Source organism: Lytechinus pictus, chromosome 17, assembly GCF_037042905.1.
Source record: "Lytechinus pictus isolate F3 Inbred chromosome 17, Lp3.0, whole genome shotgun sequence".
NCBI lineage: Eukaryota > Metazoa > Echinodermata > Echinoidea > Temnopleuroida > Toxopneustidae > Lytechinus > Lytechinus pictus.
This window is the reverse complement of record NC_087261.1, coordinates 7,880,338-7,898,010: the sequence shown is the minus strand read 5'-3', so window position 1 is coordinate 7,898,010 and position 17,673 is coordinate 7,880,338. Positions and strand designations below refer to the sequence as shown.

The window sequence follows — 17,673 nt, the reverse complement described above, 5'->3', positions numbered from 1 at the left end:
TTCACCGGAATAATGCAAATCTTAAAAATTCAATAACTTCGTTATTTGCTATCCGATTTTGATAAAAATTTCAGCATTTTGCTCGTGAAATTTACTCTATATTAAGATATGAATACTTTCAGCCCGAACCATCCCTTTAAACCTATTTATAAACGCAAATCACATCGACATGGCAAGATGATCTAAAAAAGGATTGAACGCATAGAGGGCGTCTGAATAAAATCGTATTTTTGATAAGATGAGCAATCCATGCCCCCGACTGATCACATCTCTCTGTTTGCTTCCATGCAGAGTTTACACTTTAAAGGAAATTTTCAGAATTCCGGGAAATCCGGATCATTTTCAGGTAATTTTGGGGAAATGAAAAAAAAATCCAGGAAGTTCTGGGAAATCAGAATTAGGCCTTCAGTTAAACGTTATATTTAAAGAATTGTTTGCCTCATACAAAATTATCTCAAAATTTTATGCTCGCGCTCCGAGCTTGTATTTTGTAATTTTGTTGCTATATTTACAAAGTGGATTCAACAACAAAAAAGTTAAATTACTTGAATTTGGTCACTTGGACCAAGTTTAGGCACGCTTTTTTGTAAAAGAATGATATTGGAAAATTCCTGGAAATGTCTGTGAATTTCACGAAATATGAGATTCAGTTTCGGGATTTTTTTGGGGGGAAGGATTTGTAGAATCACTGGTTCCATGACATTTGCTCCAGCTCCAGCGATATTTGCTCCGATGTAAAATCTGTACGTTAAGCCAAACATAAAACCGAACCTCATAAACTAAATAAAACCTAATCTTTATATTACTAGTATTCTGAACCCAAAACTCTGTTACCATTCTATGACCCTATGTCCTCAGAGATATGACTTTGGGTGCGTTTCATGAAAGAACTTGTCGGACGTTTTATCCGACAAGTCCCATTTTATCCGACATTTACTATAGTAACAGTGCCACTCAGCCAATCAGAATCAGGAACGATGTCAGATCTGACAACTTGTTGGACAAAAAATGTTGATGAAACGGTCCCCAGAGCGAATGTCGCAAGAGCAAATGTCGTGTCACCCTCTTGGTTAGAAGATGAACAACACATGATTTGGAGTCGTCCACTATACTATTAATTCAACAAGAGGTGGTACCAAAGGGTGGGGACAGAGAGCGACCGCGGGCCCCTCCCCCATTTTCTCAAGTCGTGAAAAAAAGAAAGAGGAGAAATGAACAGAATGGGGAAAGAAGGAAGAAACAGGAGCATTAAACAGGCGTTTTTGGGTCGCTTACTACCATTTACATTTTTACTAATAAAAATGACTTCACATAGATCGTCTTGCCTACTTTCAAAATACCCTGGTACTGTTTATGTCCTTTTGCATTTGCTCATCTCCAATGGAGAAACAAATTCTACCGCCATTTTGTGTCCACAAAATCGATACGTCAAACCAGACTCGATACTCTAAAGTTACTCCAGAGCAGGGGGTACCGGGATAATTTAAAAGGGGGCAAACAACCTATATAATGGTCATAAGTTTATAATACTTGGTAACGTTATGTATTTAAAACTGAATATTAGGGGTATGATAGGGTTACACGACTCATGCATTTTTTTATAACCTTCTTCCATCTTTCCGCCCTCTGGTCACAGTTCGTTTCATTTCTTCACTACTCGACAAATTCATGTGGGCGAATACTCCTGCATCATCCGATGGTGCCGCCCCTGTTCAAGTCTATCTCCCTCCCACTCTCCTTTTTTGCTACCTCCATCCTCTCAGTCTTTCTATTACTCCCCCCCCCCCCCCTCTCTCTGTCTTTTCCTCTCTAGCAACAAGCTAAGGTAACAACCAACCATCTCATAAATCATTTTCTAAAAAGCCCCCCCAACAGATATTGCAGGATTTTGCTATTTTCCAAGCCAATCCCACTGATCTGTATCCTGATCAGTCACCTATCCAAACTCACGAGTTGATTTGAATTAATAGAAAACAAATCAAGCAACCCAGGGGGGGGGGCACTGCCATTGACAAGTGGATACCATGCATGACCATAGGGTTTTAAAAAGCAGTCTAAACAAGTATTTTCCATGTTCTGAAAAAAATGCACCCTTTCACGGTACCCTTGACAAGTATTCCCTGAAATGACCCCGGGGGGGGGGGGGCACTCGACAAAAAAAGTGGTAGGGGTGTGCCGCGGGCGAGACAAAAAACGGGGGCCTTGGAGCGGGCTTATTGTAAAAAGGAGAGTCCTCGGAACGGGCCTTCAGAACTACAAATGTTTGTGAAAACGGGGGTCCTTGGAACGGATCGCCAGCGTGTGAGTGCGTATGCATGCCTATGGAACGGGCATGCGTGCATGATGCAGCTATAGCGCGGCCTCCGCCGGGTGCGCTCGCGCAGAGGCGATAGTCGGACAGCGTTCTGCGGCCGCTTTTCACCAAAATTGCAGCTCATTGTAGCAGATCAATGCGATCGGAACGGCGTAACGAAAAATATGCGAAGCTTTGGAGCGGATTTCTTTTTTCTCGATAAGAAGAAAATGCTATGCTTTGGAGCGGCTTTCTTTGTTCTTTTTCTCAATAAGACAAAAATGCTATGCCTTGGAACGGAAATTTGAGTGTAAAAATGGGGGTCTTCTCCGCAGCACATACCCACTATGCATTATATACTGAGTGCCCCCCCCCCGGGAAATGACCCCCTAAACAAGTACGATGATATCTTAATTCTTATGTCACGGACGTCGGCTTTAACTTCATGGGTTTAGTACCATCCCACAATCAGACCCTAAACACGCAGTGTTGGGGCAAAAAGTACATCACGTAGTTTTCCTAGCAAAATATATACCCTTTTTTCATTATTTTAGTGTGTTGGACACCCTTACGTTACATATCATAACGTGCCCTATCTTGAAACAGAGATCCTTTTTACGTGTTTTTTTGGTCACGAATGGTATCCACTCGTCAATGGAAGTGCCCCCCTCCCCCCCCCCCCCGGGGTCAAGCAAACACTGATGAAAAAAAATACTCAAACTCAGACCTAACATATAAGGCATTCATGACATTTCATAGTTTTCTCTTGCTCAGAACAGAAATAGGCAAATTTTCCCCCCTACAGAGTAAATTGCAGTAAACGTATGTTCTCTGACATCCTATTCTAACAAGATACTATTTTGTCATCTTTTTATATTACAGGTCAAAACATCATGAACTTAAAAACAAATATTTTAGAATCCTCAAAATTTTAACTCAAAATTTTAATGTCTTTTCAATTCCTTTGTGAATTAATTTTCAATAAATTCTTACAGCACAGAATATCAGACAAACTGAAATAATCAATTTCATGAAGTGCAAAGATTGGGTGATCAAAATTTGCTATTTTAGCACTGTCAGAAAAGGTCAAGTATCTTTAAAGAAAAGTTGAGAGAAGAGGTGGTCTTGGTAGATTCTTCTTAAATGGAATTACAATCAGATGGTAATTTTTACGTTTTTTCCATGGTTTTGGAAAAAAGTACCCCGCCCCAGTTCCGTGGCCCCTAATATTTTTCCTAAAATAAGTAACATGAGATCAATCACTTTTATACGGAAAAATAAATTGATATAATTATGGAATTTGCTTCTTTTTTTTTAAGGAATTTGCACTGTACGTGAGACGTTTGGAGCAATGTTGGGTCTGACATGCTTTTACAAAATGTTGCATGGTTTTGCAAGCATGTACCAGGGATAGCAAATTTGGTCTCAAGAGTTGCGCAAGACTTTTAAGAAACAAATCATGAAACGTTGCGGCGCAAGCTTTCAAGGATAAAGATGTATCACACAAAAATATAAAGGGGGCCATAATAAAAACTATCCTGAAAGTTTATTAGTGTTTTACCTTAATGTTTTCTATTTCTAGTCAGGTATTATAACACTAAAGTGGGAATGGATATTTCACCAATTTTCAAGTTTACAAAAATCCTTTGGTACATGTAGCAGAACTACATTTATATGTGATAAATAATCATAACACCAAAAGTCTTTTTTACCTTTAACCCTTTTTTACCTTTAACCCTAAATCTCCCGGGGTATTTTGATTCTTGTCATTCCCGGGGGGGGGGGGCCATTATGGCGCCCCCTTAAGATCTCAGCCGCGGATTGCGCGATCACAACGAAAATTTGCATGATGGTAGAGAATGACGTAATCTACGCAGTTGCATTGGTAAATTTCACTGAATTCATATATTTTTATTTTATATGAATTAATTATGCTAATTTATTCATGAAATCATACTTTTTGCTCTGATTTACTAAATAAAGCTCCTAGAATGCTATTTTTGATGAAAATATTCTTTATAGCATTCCTAACAATTGTAAATGAAAAAAATTCTGGTACCAAGACCGATTTCTTATGTATTTTATTGTTTTTTTAATTTCTTGTGTATTTCTTTGTTTTTTTATTGTTTTTTCGATGGAAAATGTTCCAGACTTAATTCTGATCATAAACAAGGCAAAATTAATTAAGTTTAATCAAAAAAAGTAGAAATAATGATACATTTATGAAATTTGGCTAAATACACAATTTGCATTGGATTTGTACATGAAATCACATTTATGAGCATTTTTGGGTCTGACATGCACTTACATAATGTTGCGTAATGTCGTAACCGCGTACCCGGGCGTCACAAATTTGGTCTCAAAATTTGCGCGAGACTTGAAAGTAAAAAGACAGAGAGCGGCGAGGTCAAAAAATTTTGCGCAGCAGATATATCGCGGAAATTGTCGAGGGGGGGGCCATTATGCCCCCCCTTGGAGAATTAGGGTTAAGATGTCAAGCAAAATTATTTGACACCAGTGCCCATACACAAAAAAATATTGACCAACTTTTGGGTAAGAAATAAAGTTCCTGTTTGGTTATGCATGAGTGTGCATAACGGAAAAATAATAACTTTTTTTCATTTATTTTTTTTTATATATATTTGGCTTACTGGCTAATTGATTAATCATACATCCTAGGACTAGGTAACACATTTTCTTACAATTATCACATAGGTCTGTAAAAAAACGTCTTTGGTAAAACATCTGATGCTTGGCTCAATATGGAATTGCTATATCCTCCCAGACTACAGAAAAATCCAAAACAGAATTCGCTCCAAGAATGTTTTTTTCGGAGGGGGAGAATTACAGAGTGTTTGTTTGTCATGAAAATCTTTCCAATCCAAGGATAAACAACGGAATGGTATCATATTCCCCCACAAGAGATGACAATAATGATATTATTTCAATGCAGCTTACCAAATGTCAGAGCCTTTCATGCAATAATCACATCACGTCATATCATATCCCCATTTTCCTAAATGAGGAATACCGGTAAGCCCCTATCATAGATGCATAGAACCTTTTCAGCAGGATTCAAAAGCTCCATGCATCTTTCAGAGCCCCTATCTTACATTTCCCATTGTTGTGTCAATGATAGGATGTAAAGATGAACAATGTTAAATAGCTTCAAGGGGCCCATTTCAAAAATTTGTTCTAATTGTTATAATAAGTTTGCAATAACAGTTTAAAGCTAATGAAATTATCCAATTTGATTGGCTGACAATTAACTTGTTATAACAAGTCTTTGTGAAATGGAACCTAGCATTGTGCAAATTGCTTTTTAAAGGCATCTCGTTGAATGAGAGAGCCCCTTCTTTCTTGCAGGAATCCTCAGATTTCATCATCAACAAAACAAAGGGGAATAGATGCATAGCTCATCTGCATGTATAACCGAAATCCTGCCAAAAGATACGTCAGAGACTTGTGAGACGTTGCCTAAGTAATAGGGAGAGTTGTAATCATTACCATCACAACAATGACAGCCTGAATATGACTGAACACAGTCTCTGGTCACACACCCGAAGGTAGCATATAAAATTTTTTCACACAAGACATCATCATGACTTGTAGTATTCCTGCAAGTCTTCATCTACCGGCTTCAATACTGTCCTATCGGAAAGACTCACAAACCAACCGGGTTGGAGTCCAAAGAAAACCTGACGGGGATCTTTCCTCATCCGAAGCATCTCCCTCTTGGAATCATCCATCAGATTAGGCAGAAGGTACCCATGTTTCTGTGCAAGATCAGCCCTAGCCTTAAGCACCTTGTCAGGGTCGGAGAGATATCCTCGGTTGCTGGCATCGGTGTAGTACGTCACTAGGTCTTTGGGTGGAAGGGCACGCCTTGGAATAGGCTTCCCCTGCTGGAAGAATTGGAGAGGATAGGCAAGGGCATCCAGACTGAGTGGATCGTAGAATCCCGTCGTGACGATGCCTCCGCTTCTCTCGATAGCTGCGATGGCTAATTCCGATATATGCTGGACCTCAATATTGATCTGAGCAGCAAAGTTGTCCAAACCCTGGGGAAAAGAACAATAGATTTTATCCATAACAAAAATTTATAAAGTTCTGAAACTTGACGGTTGAGTGACAGTTAAAAGGAGACAGTAAATAATGGAATTTCTATCAATAATAACTCTTGTTTAATCAGGGTGGCTACTTCGGCTATTAATTAGCAGATCTTCCAGTGAGCCCTGGATAATTGACTAAGGATTTTGTTTGCTGTGGGAAGTGACCAATTACCATTCATACCATACCTAGAAAGCAGACATCAATTTGCCCTTTGAGTACAAAAATTGTGCCCACATAAATATATAAAATATCAGATGATCATGTATGTTTACTTCATGGCAGACGGTCTGAATGACACTATTTGTAAGGTCAATCCCAAATAAATATTCACTGGGCATTCAACACTGGATGCAAGACTTTTAGAAAAAACCAATCCCCCAAATCCCCCCCCCCCCCTCCTTAAAAAAATAGAACAAATAAAATAAAATAAAATAAAAATAAATAAATAATAATATATCCCTTGGTATATATTCATTTGGTTTAACATGATAGTCTAATACCACATAGGCTAAACCCAATTGGTCTCTCAATTTGGTATCATTGCTATTTGGTTTTAAACTTAACTTGGTCTCTTCCACATACTTGTCTAATTCTCATTTAGTCCCAGTTAGTCTAAATTCTACTTCATCTACTTATTATTTTGAACTTTGTTAGAATGAAAATTTGATTCATACATGAAAACAGTTCCTCTGACCATACAGCATAAATTGTAAGTATATGTAGTGTTGGACCAAGTGGATATTAGGTGAAATTACTATAGCCCCACTGAAATTTAGACAAAATGGGTAAGGAAATTAAAGGCAATTCGACCAGATGGTTTGTACATGAAATAGATGTAGAACTACTGCATATGTAGGATTAGACCATGTGGGGAAAATACCAAATGGAATGAAGGCAAAATGAGTATAGACAAATCAGGAATTTACCATGTCAACAAAACCCTACACCCTTGAAGGCAATGACATGAATACTTACTTCTTCTATCAAGTTGATTCCATAGTGCTTTTCTTTGATCTTGATTTCAAATGCTCCCGAGTTGACGAAAGAGGTCACGTCGATGGGCTGATCTGGGTCAATACGACCCATGTCAATCAAATGCTGAAGCTTTGTCAGGGTAACGGGAAGGTACTGTCTACGAAGACTGTAATTAAGAAAGGGAGAATGTCAAGAAAGAAATCATCAGACATCACTGAAAACAATAGCAGACCACCTGCTATAGACATAACAATAAATCTTTTCCTAAAGTTTGATATAAAAAAAATGTTCATCATTAAATCTATTCACATCTCTTTTCATCCCCTCCTTGTGAGGAGAAAAAGAAGAAACAGACAGTAAAAAATCTTGCAAGACTCCAATGCACTCATTGGAGAAGGAAACTCCCAACAAGTTAAACAACCATCATGAATAGAAGGTGAGACTGTATGTACTTCTGGGCCATGCCTTACACAGAGAATTCACGACTGATCCAATCAATTTCAACCGTATGGAAATCCATCCACACCATAAATTTTCCTACCTGTACAAGAAATATGCACAAACTACTTAGTAAACAACAAGAATCACACTGAATCTTGATGAATGTTTGAATATACAGTATATCATATCTAGAAAATATTTTGAACAAATTTGTATTATAGATGTTGACGTTGCAGACTGTCCATAGTTGTGGTTGATCCAATCATTTGCAACTCTTTGTAAGACAGGGGCCCTGATGCTTACTGAAAAATGAGGGGATAGATCATTAGGGTATTTGTCATGAGATTTTTTTCTCAATTAAATTCCCTACACAACATTTCAAAGTTTCTTTCCCAAAGTCTAATGTTCACATACTTGACATAAAGTCGGCTCAATCACAATGTTGCACAGACTGTGATGTGGTCACAAAATGTTTATCCCATGATTTGATACGCATGATAACACGCTGCAAAATCGACCTTGTATTATTTGTATGATAGTGACGCTGCATGCAAGTGAATGTGCCTGCATCAAACTTTCTCGCAGCTGTGCGATAGCAGACAAGCTACGCAAGATTATTTCATTCAAATACTTGGGTGCTGTTTTATAAAGCTGTTCATTGTTCCTATGAACTTCAGATGCATTTCTTTTGCTAAATTAGATACCCAAATTTTCCTTTATGAAATCATGACAGTGATCCTCTATGATTCTAACAATCAAAATATTCATTTAAAAAAATACTCTTCATTCAAGTACGTGTTAAAAATAAGAAATTTAATCTCAAAAGATTGGATTTCAAATTATCAATGATCTGATCTAGATAGTACAAGAAACGGTCACCAGTCTTGCCTAAAATTGTGGGTGAAGTTAATACATTATGTATAAATTACCAACAGCTCAATGAAAACCACCCAGCAGCCTATTAAAAGTCTCTATCCAAAAGACATTAAGACAGAGCTGCCAACCTTTAAAAGTAAAAAGTACCAATTCAGAAGGTCAAAAGTCAAGATAGAGTCAGTATTTAAGCATGTGATAACATTCAGAGCGATATAAACAAACTAACAAAGATACACGATCATGCGAATAAGAAGCCTTCAGATGAGTTCGCCACTCCCAATATATTACCATATATAGTATTACATGTAAAATGTTAACATCCTTATTTGCCCACAAAAGTGTAAGAGTCGAGGTCAAAAGTATGTCATAATTTGACATGAAAATCGTATCAGTATCCTGTTGTTGACAGATTGGATGACTTACTGATGATCTTTGTAGTAAGGGTACTTGGGTACCCTCAGGTAAAATGGTGTCTGACCTCCTTCAAACCCAACTCTTGGCTTGGTCCCTCTCATTCCTTGACCGCTCTTGCCCCGCCCACTCATACCTCCACCATGCTGGCCACGGCCCCTTCTATTATCCTGTGGGGGAAAAGAACAACAAATCTTATTTTCAGGTAAATGAACTAGTTAAGCTCACACATAATAAAATCTGCATCTGTTGAATTTTTTTTTTAATAGGTCTTGAACAATATTATATCTCACTCAGCTCAGTTTTGATTTGGGGGAATCATTCATGGTCAATGAATGCAAGTCAAGCAGATCTAAATGTTTTTTGCCAAGACGACAGCACACATATCGCGATATATGCATGCTGTCGTCTTGGCGAAAAACAAAGAAAACAAGATGGCAACGTAATTTAACACGGTGGCAAGTTTTCCCAATTTTTTCATATTTTTCTCATTTTTATAATGAATTCTTGTTTAAAAATGAAATCAATATTGTAGAAATGTTGGAAATGAAGTTGTATCTCATTTAGATTTACATGAATTAGGGCTAGATCTTTTATAAGGAAAGTAGAAATCTTGGGGGCGAAAGTTTCAGTTTTCATGGCGGTACACACACACGAATGGGATGCAATCCCTGGCTCCGTGGAGATTAAGCATATGTTAGTAAATGATTTTTACTATCTAGGAGCCTCCTGGCAAGGTCAGGTGTTACTCCTGACCTTACCAGGAGGCAGGAGGCTCCTATTCCTAGATAGTAAAAATCATGAGTAGACAGCTGGCAGCCGTCTGTTTCAAGGAGTTTTTTTAACATTAGAAAAAAAAATGTATCTCTCCTCATAAACAGACGGCTCGCAATCGCAATGCAAAATCCCCCCCCCCCCCCCGACGACTATGTCCTGACGGGAGCCGGGGCTCATCAAATTTTGTCTTATTTCATGAAAGTATATAAATTAAATAAAACGCACTGAACCAAAATGAAGTTCATTATTCCGTTTTTGCCTGAAATGCACCAAAACCTTCAGCGGAACAACCAATTTAACAGCGACCGAAGCTTTTGGTCTATAAACGTTAGGTCAGGACTCTCAGGGGCCCGTTTCTCAACACCGTCATAAGTCTAACTTCTTGACTAAATCGGAGATAGTGAGCTACTTGTCCGCTAACCGTTTCACGAAGCCCTCTTTACCAAGATCAGGTACAACAACCTCACTAAATATATATGACACCTCCGAACCTGTCACAACTTCTTTCTAAATGACGTAGTGGTATCACGTGGGTAGACTATGACATGCAAAAGTGACTAGAAATTTTAAAATTTCAATCTTACGTAATCAATCATTGAGGTTGAAATCACATCACAAAGCAAGTGGATTAATGCATTCAATGATAATTGTAACACAAAGAAACTATAAAAACTGTTGGTAAAATGCCACAAAACCATTCATTTTGAAATATTAAAATGATTTATTCGATAAAGATTCTACCACGTCAGGCCATCCATAACTGAACTTGTATTTGTTGTTTTCAGACCCCTATAGTATACAGTTGGATAAATTCTATCTCTAATTTATGCATATAATTTGTAAAATATTGTATGTTTCAGTATCAATGATTAAAAATGTTTCATTAAACTATATTTTGATGACGCTTGGAATCGTAAAAGACCGTATAATTATCGTCATTTTTACAAATAAAGCCGTTATGGTTTACTTTTGTAAACTATCAAAATTGGATATCCCGGGGGTACCCATCTCAACGTCCACAACTCACAAGTGATTTTTTAGTCATGAAATGAATTATTCATAATTTAATTTTATGTGCAATTGAAAGCTCCAGTCTTCATGGTCTAAGTATGTATGATGCATAATTCACCTGTGCTATTATTTTGAAAAGATTTATTTCCCAATTCATCACAATATTTGCAATTTTGTCATAATTTTTATTTTTGAAAATTATGCTATTTTGTGACTGAGGCTACGTCTCGTCTGCTCTTTTTACCGAGGCGATAGTATCGATATCAAAGTATTATAGTTAAGAAGCCTTTCGAGAAACAGGTTTAGTAAGATTGGAACTAACTGTAACTCTGTGGTTGGTGGATAAAGATATGACTTACTTGTCCATGTGTTGAGAAACGGGCCCCAGGGCCCAGGAGACGCACGATCGCGCGAGGGCCGAGCTGAGCCTGAGCCTGAGGCGAGGGCCTCCAAATAGTAAGCGTGCCCCGACAACAAACACAGTAACGGGTTTGTGGACTGTTCCAATGCAATACCCAATTTACTGTAAGAACTTCAAGCAAATTTTGGTGCTTACCTTTTTCTTTGCACCGGGATTATCCCTCAAGTTATTTAAGGCAACTCTTGGTAAACTACGAACTACTTCTAATGCTCTACCTGTCCCAGATTTCGCCATTTATTTTGCTGTTAATTTTCTTCAAAGGAAAGCAAAATCTTATAGTACACGCGCGACGTGCTTAGCAAAACTTGTACGGTATCTCTGATCTGAAAAGGGAAACGAAACAGAAAGAGAGAGAGGGGTGATTAAAAAAGAGCCGGGTATTTTGCCCGACTTTGCACTCTTGAGGTTGAATGAAAAAATAAATAAATAAGATTCTTCATTCATGGAGGGTAACATTTATCTTATTTTTTCAGCATTATCTACCCCTCAACATAACTATTTCACCTGCTACGTGAGCAATCAACCACTGAACTCAATCATCTTTGGCGAACATAACTTGAAAAACTAAATGAGGGATCGATGGAAACGGGTATAAAGAATGAGAACAGTATTTGCAAAGAGTCCCAGTTGCTGATCATAATCCACGAGAGGATCCGAAGCAGGGCCCTGCGAACAATTTGTTTGAGTGGGGGTGCTGAAGTAAATGTGACAAGCAAAAAAAATAATAAGTATAAAAGGTTTCCACTCCAAACTGAAGGTCGTTTTGGTCCCATGGAATTTGACAAGCAAAAAAAGAAAAGGTTTCAACATGAAATGTTGGTCATTTTCCATACACTTCTCCAATTTTACACACTTACCAGAATTCCAGGGGGTGCTACCAATGGAAAATAATACACGCAGCAGCACCCCCTGGGAAATTCTTGGCCGCGGGGCTCTCCCCATCAGGGCCATGATCCGGAGCCACTTTCATCCCCCCCCCCCCCCCCCCCCCCCCTCTGAAGACCATTTTCTGACATATTATAGAGTTGGTCTGTTTGTGCTTCATAATAAAAAAATTATTAAAAATCAAACTTGCAGAAAAACATGAAAAATAAACGAAATAAAAAAGATTAACTGACGCTGTAACGGGAAAATGTAATGATTAAGCCTATATGCCTACACCCTCTGCCAACATGGTCAACTCCCCTAATCAGTGACGTGCCCCCCCCCCCCAATCTTCTGGCAAGAAAAGGGGGGGAAAGGGTAAAAAGAGGAAAAATAAAGAGAAACGCAGTGGGGCAAGAAGAAACTATTGTATATTACATCATATATTATGTTATATTATATTATAATTATATTATTTTTTCATAACTTTATAAAACATAATTTGCTTGGGGGTTAAGTCTTCATCACTGTCTCCTGGTGCTCGCATTGTCTGTTTAATGATATAAATAATCATTTTCAAGGGGAATAAATGACACTAAATCACCGCGTTTTAAAGTCAATATACACCAAATATTATTTCTTTGCATTTCGAGTTTTTATTAATTTATGTATTGTAGTGACATATGCTTCTTTTTCATGACTATGCCTACTTAATGAGATTGCCCTTTTAAGGTCTGAATATAAAACATTTCCAGTCCATGCTTTAAGTTTGCATTAGTGGATTGGTGAGATGTCTGCTCTTCATTAATTCCTAAAAACAGTCCGACTTTTCTGGTCTGAATATCCAAAATTTTCAGCTCGCGCTTAGCGCTCGCATCATTGGGTTACTGCAATACTATGATGAATTCCTACAAATATGCCTTAATTGCACCTCTTCAGGTCTGAATTTCAAAATTTTTCAGCTTGCGCTTCGCGCTCGCAATATTTGATTAGTGAGATACATATCATGTTCATGATCACAACGACTACAAAACGTGTTTCATGTGTTGTGGTACAATTCTAAAAGAAATCTGCAAGCGCTTGGCGCATTAGATGGCTATGGTAAAATGTGTATGCTCTTCATGTATTCCTTAAAAAATAGTTTTTAAAATGTCCCTGTTTGGGGTCAATATATACCAACAAAATCAGCGCGCTTCGTGCTCGCATTGTTTGTTTAGTGAAATAAGGATGTATCATGATTTAAAAAATTTACTTATAATGTCTCCTTTTTTTTAGGTCTGAATAAAAAAAAAAATTACTTGGTCAGTAGGCCTTACCTGGCTATTGAGAGTGCTTCACTCGCCCACTGAGAGACTCAAATATTTTTCTGGTCCCCCCCCCCCATGCCGTGACCCACCGTGCCTGCCCCTAATTATTATGTTGGCGGCATTAAAGACAATATACGTACCCCGTCGGATGTAAGTATTCATATAGGCCTATAACGGGTTACCTTTTCGGGGGGGGGGTGTCTTCACCAAGAGAAAGTGAAACAATTGTGTGGAAAATGCATCATGTTTTATTATCATAAACAAAAGTTCATACGGAAAGGGATATGAAATATAATTATTTTAACTCGTTAGCACCTCGAAACAATTTTAAAACATGTCTCAATCGTTCGTTGTCGGGAAAATGCGTAATTTATCGGATAACGGGGTGTAGTGTGTGTATTTGAGTTTTGTCAGACGTGTATCAATCAGATATGATTATTTACGCCTGGGACCGACCTTTAACGTCACCATCCGAAAGACGTGACCAGGCTCGAACCTCGAACCTCTGCATCAATTTGTAACTTCCCCACAGCTTGGATTACAGGCGCAACCCACAACCCCCAACGGAGATTCCCGGGAGTTCATAACGAAAATAATGTATATAAAATTTATTTTAACTCGTTAGTACCTCAAAACAATTTTAAAGCATGTCCTGATCGATCGCTCATTAATTTTATATGAGATGATAGCAACTTCTATTCTATCTTATTTTCCTTTCCGACGTTTTCGGGAAAATGCGTCAGGTAGTTAGCTTGTGAAGGTCCATACATTCCTGCAGGGTAAGCAAGACAGAAAAATGTGCAAAGTTTTCGTGCAATTAAGTTATTAAATGTCGGGCAAAAAATTACATTTGAAATAAAAAGGGTGCACAGCAAGATTGGTAGGATATAAAGGGTGCAAACCCGCTAAAAAGGGTGTAATTTTCTTTATAAAAAGGATGCCTGGGTAAAAAGGATGCAATAGGGTGACACTCCAGGGAGGTGTTTCATGAAGGTTGTCAGTGCTGACAAATTCAAAGAAATCCTTGGTTTTGAATGGCTGATAGGCAATTGCCTCTGAATGTTACTATGGTAACTGTCGGAGAAAGTTAACTTGTCAGTGCCGATAAATTTCATGAAACGGTCCCCATACCGGGCCCATTGCACACAGTGCTGCTATGAAACCTGGGACGTGGGTTTTACTGAATGACAGAGCAATAATGTTATGCAGGCATGTATATCAGACTGATGATTCATTATCATGTCATCCCAATTACACGATATCCTTGTTCAGGTGGGTAGCTCTCTTTCTCCCCCTCTCCCCCCCCCCCCCCCTCTCTCTCTCTCTCTCTCTCTCTCTCTCCCTCTCTCTCTGTTAACCCTCCTTCATTCAATCACTCTGTTCTGTTTACATCCCCCTTTAATCTATATCCCCCTCGTAACCCTCGGATAGGACGTTAAATGGAGGCTCCGTTTAAAGGAGAGTCACTACCTTTGCATGTTAAGAACCCACGTACTGCACTATTCGTATAAGAGTAGGGGGAATCCCCGGTGAAGTGGTTCACCTGCACTCCCCCCCCCCCCCCAATCAGTTATATCGGGAGGAGAGACCTGCGGGTCATAGTGATTCAGTTCGCTTTTCGCTTCCCATGCACAGGTGACGCCAAACAAATAATAATATTAATAATAACCAATTATGTAAAAGATAAAGTTTATATGTCTTTTTTTTTCCTTGATTCGTTTTTAGTGAATTGCTGTTTCTGTTTACGCTTCATATTTAAAACACATGTACAACGCATTTGCCATTAAGACCTACATGCAATTGGAAATTTTCATTTATTTTGTTTGATTAACATTTTGTAACTAAACTTTTGAATGTTTTGTATTTTGTATATCCGTCATTTTGCATTTGTATTGTGTTGAACTTATATCAACGACAAAAACCCATTTTCTCTTTAAAAATTTCTTGTTAATTTTTGGTTTGGTAGTGATTTTTTTTTAAACTTGATTGAACATGTTGAATGCATGAACGCTTGAAAGCAAGCAACCAGTAGACCGATGGCTTAAGGTCCTCTCCGAGGGACCTGGTAATCAAGATTACTGCCTAACCAAAGGGCACTAGCGCACCGGGGGCCCGTTTCTCACGCCGTCATAAGTCTAACTTCTTGTCTAAATCGGAGATAGTGAGCTACTTGTCCGCGAACCGTTTCACGAAGCCCTCTTTGCCAAGATCGGGTACAACAACCTCACTAAATATTTATGACACCTCCGAACCTGTCATAACTTCTTTCTTAATGACGTAGGGGCATCACGTGGGTAGACTATGACATGCAAAAGTGCCTAGAAATTTGAAAATTACAATCTTACGTAATCAATCATAGAAGTTGAAAAACATCACAAAACAAGTGGGATAATGCATTCAATGATAATTGTAATACAAAGAAACTATAAAAACTGTTGGTAAAACGCCACAAAACCATTCATTTTGATTTTGAAATAGTAAAATAATTTAATCGATAAAGATTGTACCACGTCAGGCCATCCATAACTTGACTCGTATTTGTCGTTTTCAGACCCCTATTAATATTTGGATAAATTCTGTCTCTAATTTTATGAATAGAATTTTCAAATCGTATGTTTCGGTATCGAAGATTTTAAAAAATTATGTTAAATTTTATTTTAATGATTTTTGGACTCCTAAAAGACCGTATAATTATCATCATTTTACAAAGAAAACCGTTATGGTTTACTTTCGTAAACTATTCAAATTGGATATCGCGGGGGTACCCATCTACGTCCACATGTGATTTTTTAGTCATGAAATAAATCATCCATAATTTAATTTTCTCAGCAATTGAATGCTCCAGTCTCATGGTCTACGTATGAATGATGCATTATTTACCTGTGCTATTATTTTGAAAAGATTTATTTCCCAATTCATCATAATATTTGCAAATTGTTCATAATTTTCTTTTTGAAAATTATGCTATTTTGTGACTAAGGCTACGTCTCGTCTGCTCTTTTTACCGAGGCGATAGTATCGATATCAAAGTATTCTAGTTAAGAAGCCTTTCGAGAAACAGGTTTAGTAAGATTGGAACTAACTCCGTGGTTGGTGGATAAAGATATGACTAACTTGTCCAGGTGTTGAGAAACGGGCCCCCGGAATCTGGAACCCCGCTCTACCGACTGAGCTATCGCGCCTCCAATTTGAAAACTTTCACGTTACTAAAAACCGTAGTGTCGACCTTCACCGCCATACAGATTTTGTTTTCTCGCTAATCATGTGACATGATTTCATATGTCAGTTGCTTCCTTGCGTCAAAAAGGGCACAGAGCTTGTCAAGCTCTCGTGTCAGGACTCAGGTGATGTACCGCTCTTCAGTTGTAAACACCTGCATGAGGGACTGTTCAAGAGAGTGGGGGTTGCCTCCCGGGATAGCTATACCTTATGCTTTTTAAATACAAAATAAGCCCTTTGATTTACATTTAAAATTATAGGGCCTATGGCGGCGATGGGAAGGGGGTATGAAGAAAAATAAGAAACAAAAGTTTATTATTACAAGAACACCAAACGGATATCAGTTTAGGTTGTATTGTCAGTGACGACACCAAGGGGGGGGGGTCCGTCCGTTGTTCCTTCCAAAATGAATGATTGTAGAGTAATCCGCACCGTCCCTTGCCCGAACATTTTGCCCTCTACTTCACCCCCACCCCCTTCATCCTTGTGCCACTGCGTATTGTCCCATCCAATGAATATACGCCAAACCATTCACTCGAGTTATGAGTGGTCTGAATACAAAGCCTATATACAATGATTTGTGTAAACTGTTCAAAGGCCAAAGTTTTAACGTGCTAGTCTTTTGTGAAGACCCACTTGTTGAATGAATTTTCAACAAGGGTCTGAGACTGCAGACCAATCTCAGCATCGGTTTGCATACTTCGACAGGTGATAAACAACTGATGTTTCGCCAGAAACTGTTGCAACTCTACGTCACATCAGGGGCGGCGCTAGTGTGTTTTGATAGGGAGCAGATCCCCCCCCCCCCCCCATAGGCTGTAATGTCATTTCTTCTCTCAACTGAACTGAATACAGAGTAAAACGACCCGGCCCCCTCTTTTTTATACTCTTCTTTTTCTTTCTCCGTTTTTTTCTTCTTTTTTTGTTTGACTATGTTTGGCTTCCTTTTATTTTCTTCACTATTT

At 38.4% G+C, this 17,673-nt stretch overlaps 1 protein-coding gene across 1 annotated transcript; it reads right to left on the bottom strand.

Moving 5' to 3' along the window:
• Window positions 1–3,021: 3,021 nt before the first annotated feature.
• On the bottom strand, window positions 3,022–11,643 carry LOC129279815 (large ribosomal subunit protein uL15m-like). The gene is made up of 4 exons (XM_054915871.2): window positions 11,454–11,643; window positions 9,122–9,279; window positions 7,382–7,547; window positions 3,022–6,354 (listed from the first exon to the last, which is right to left on the bottom strand). Exons 1-4 carry the CDS (start codon window positions 11,550–11,552, stop codon window positions 5,893–5,895), a joined length of 885 nt encoding a protein of 294 aa, XP_054771846.2. The 5' UTR covers window positions 11,553–11,643; the 3' UTR covers window positions 3,022–5,892.
• Between the last annotated feature and the right edge of the window lie 6,030 nt (window positions 11,644–17,673).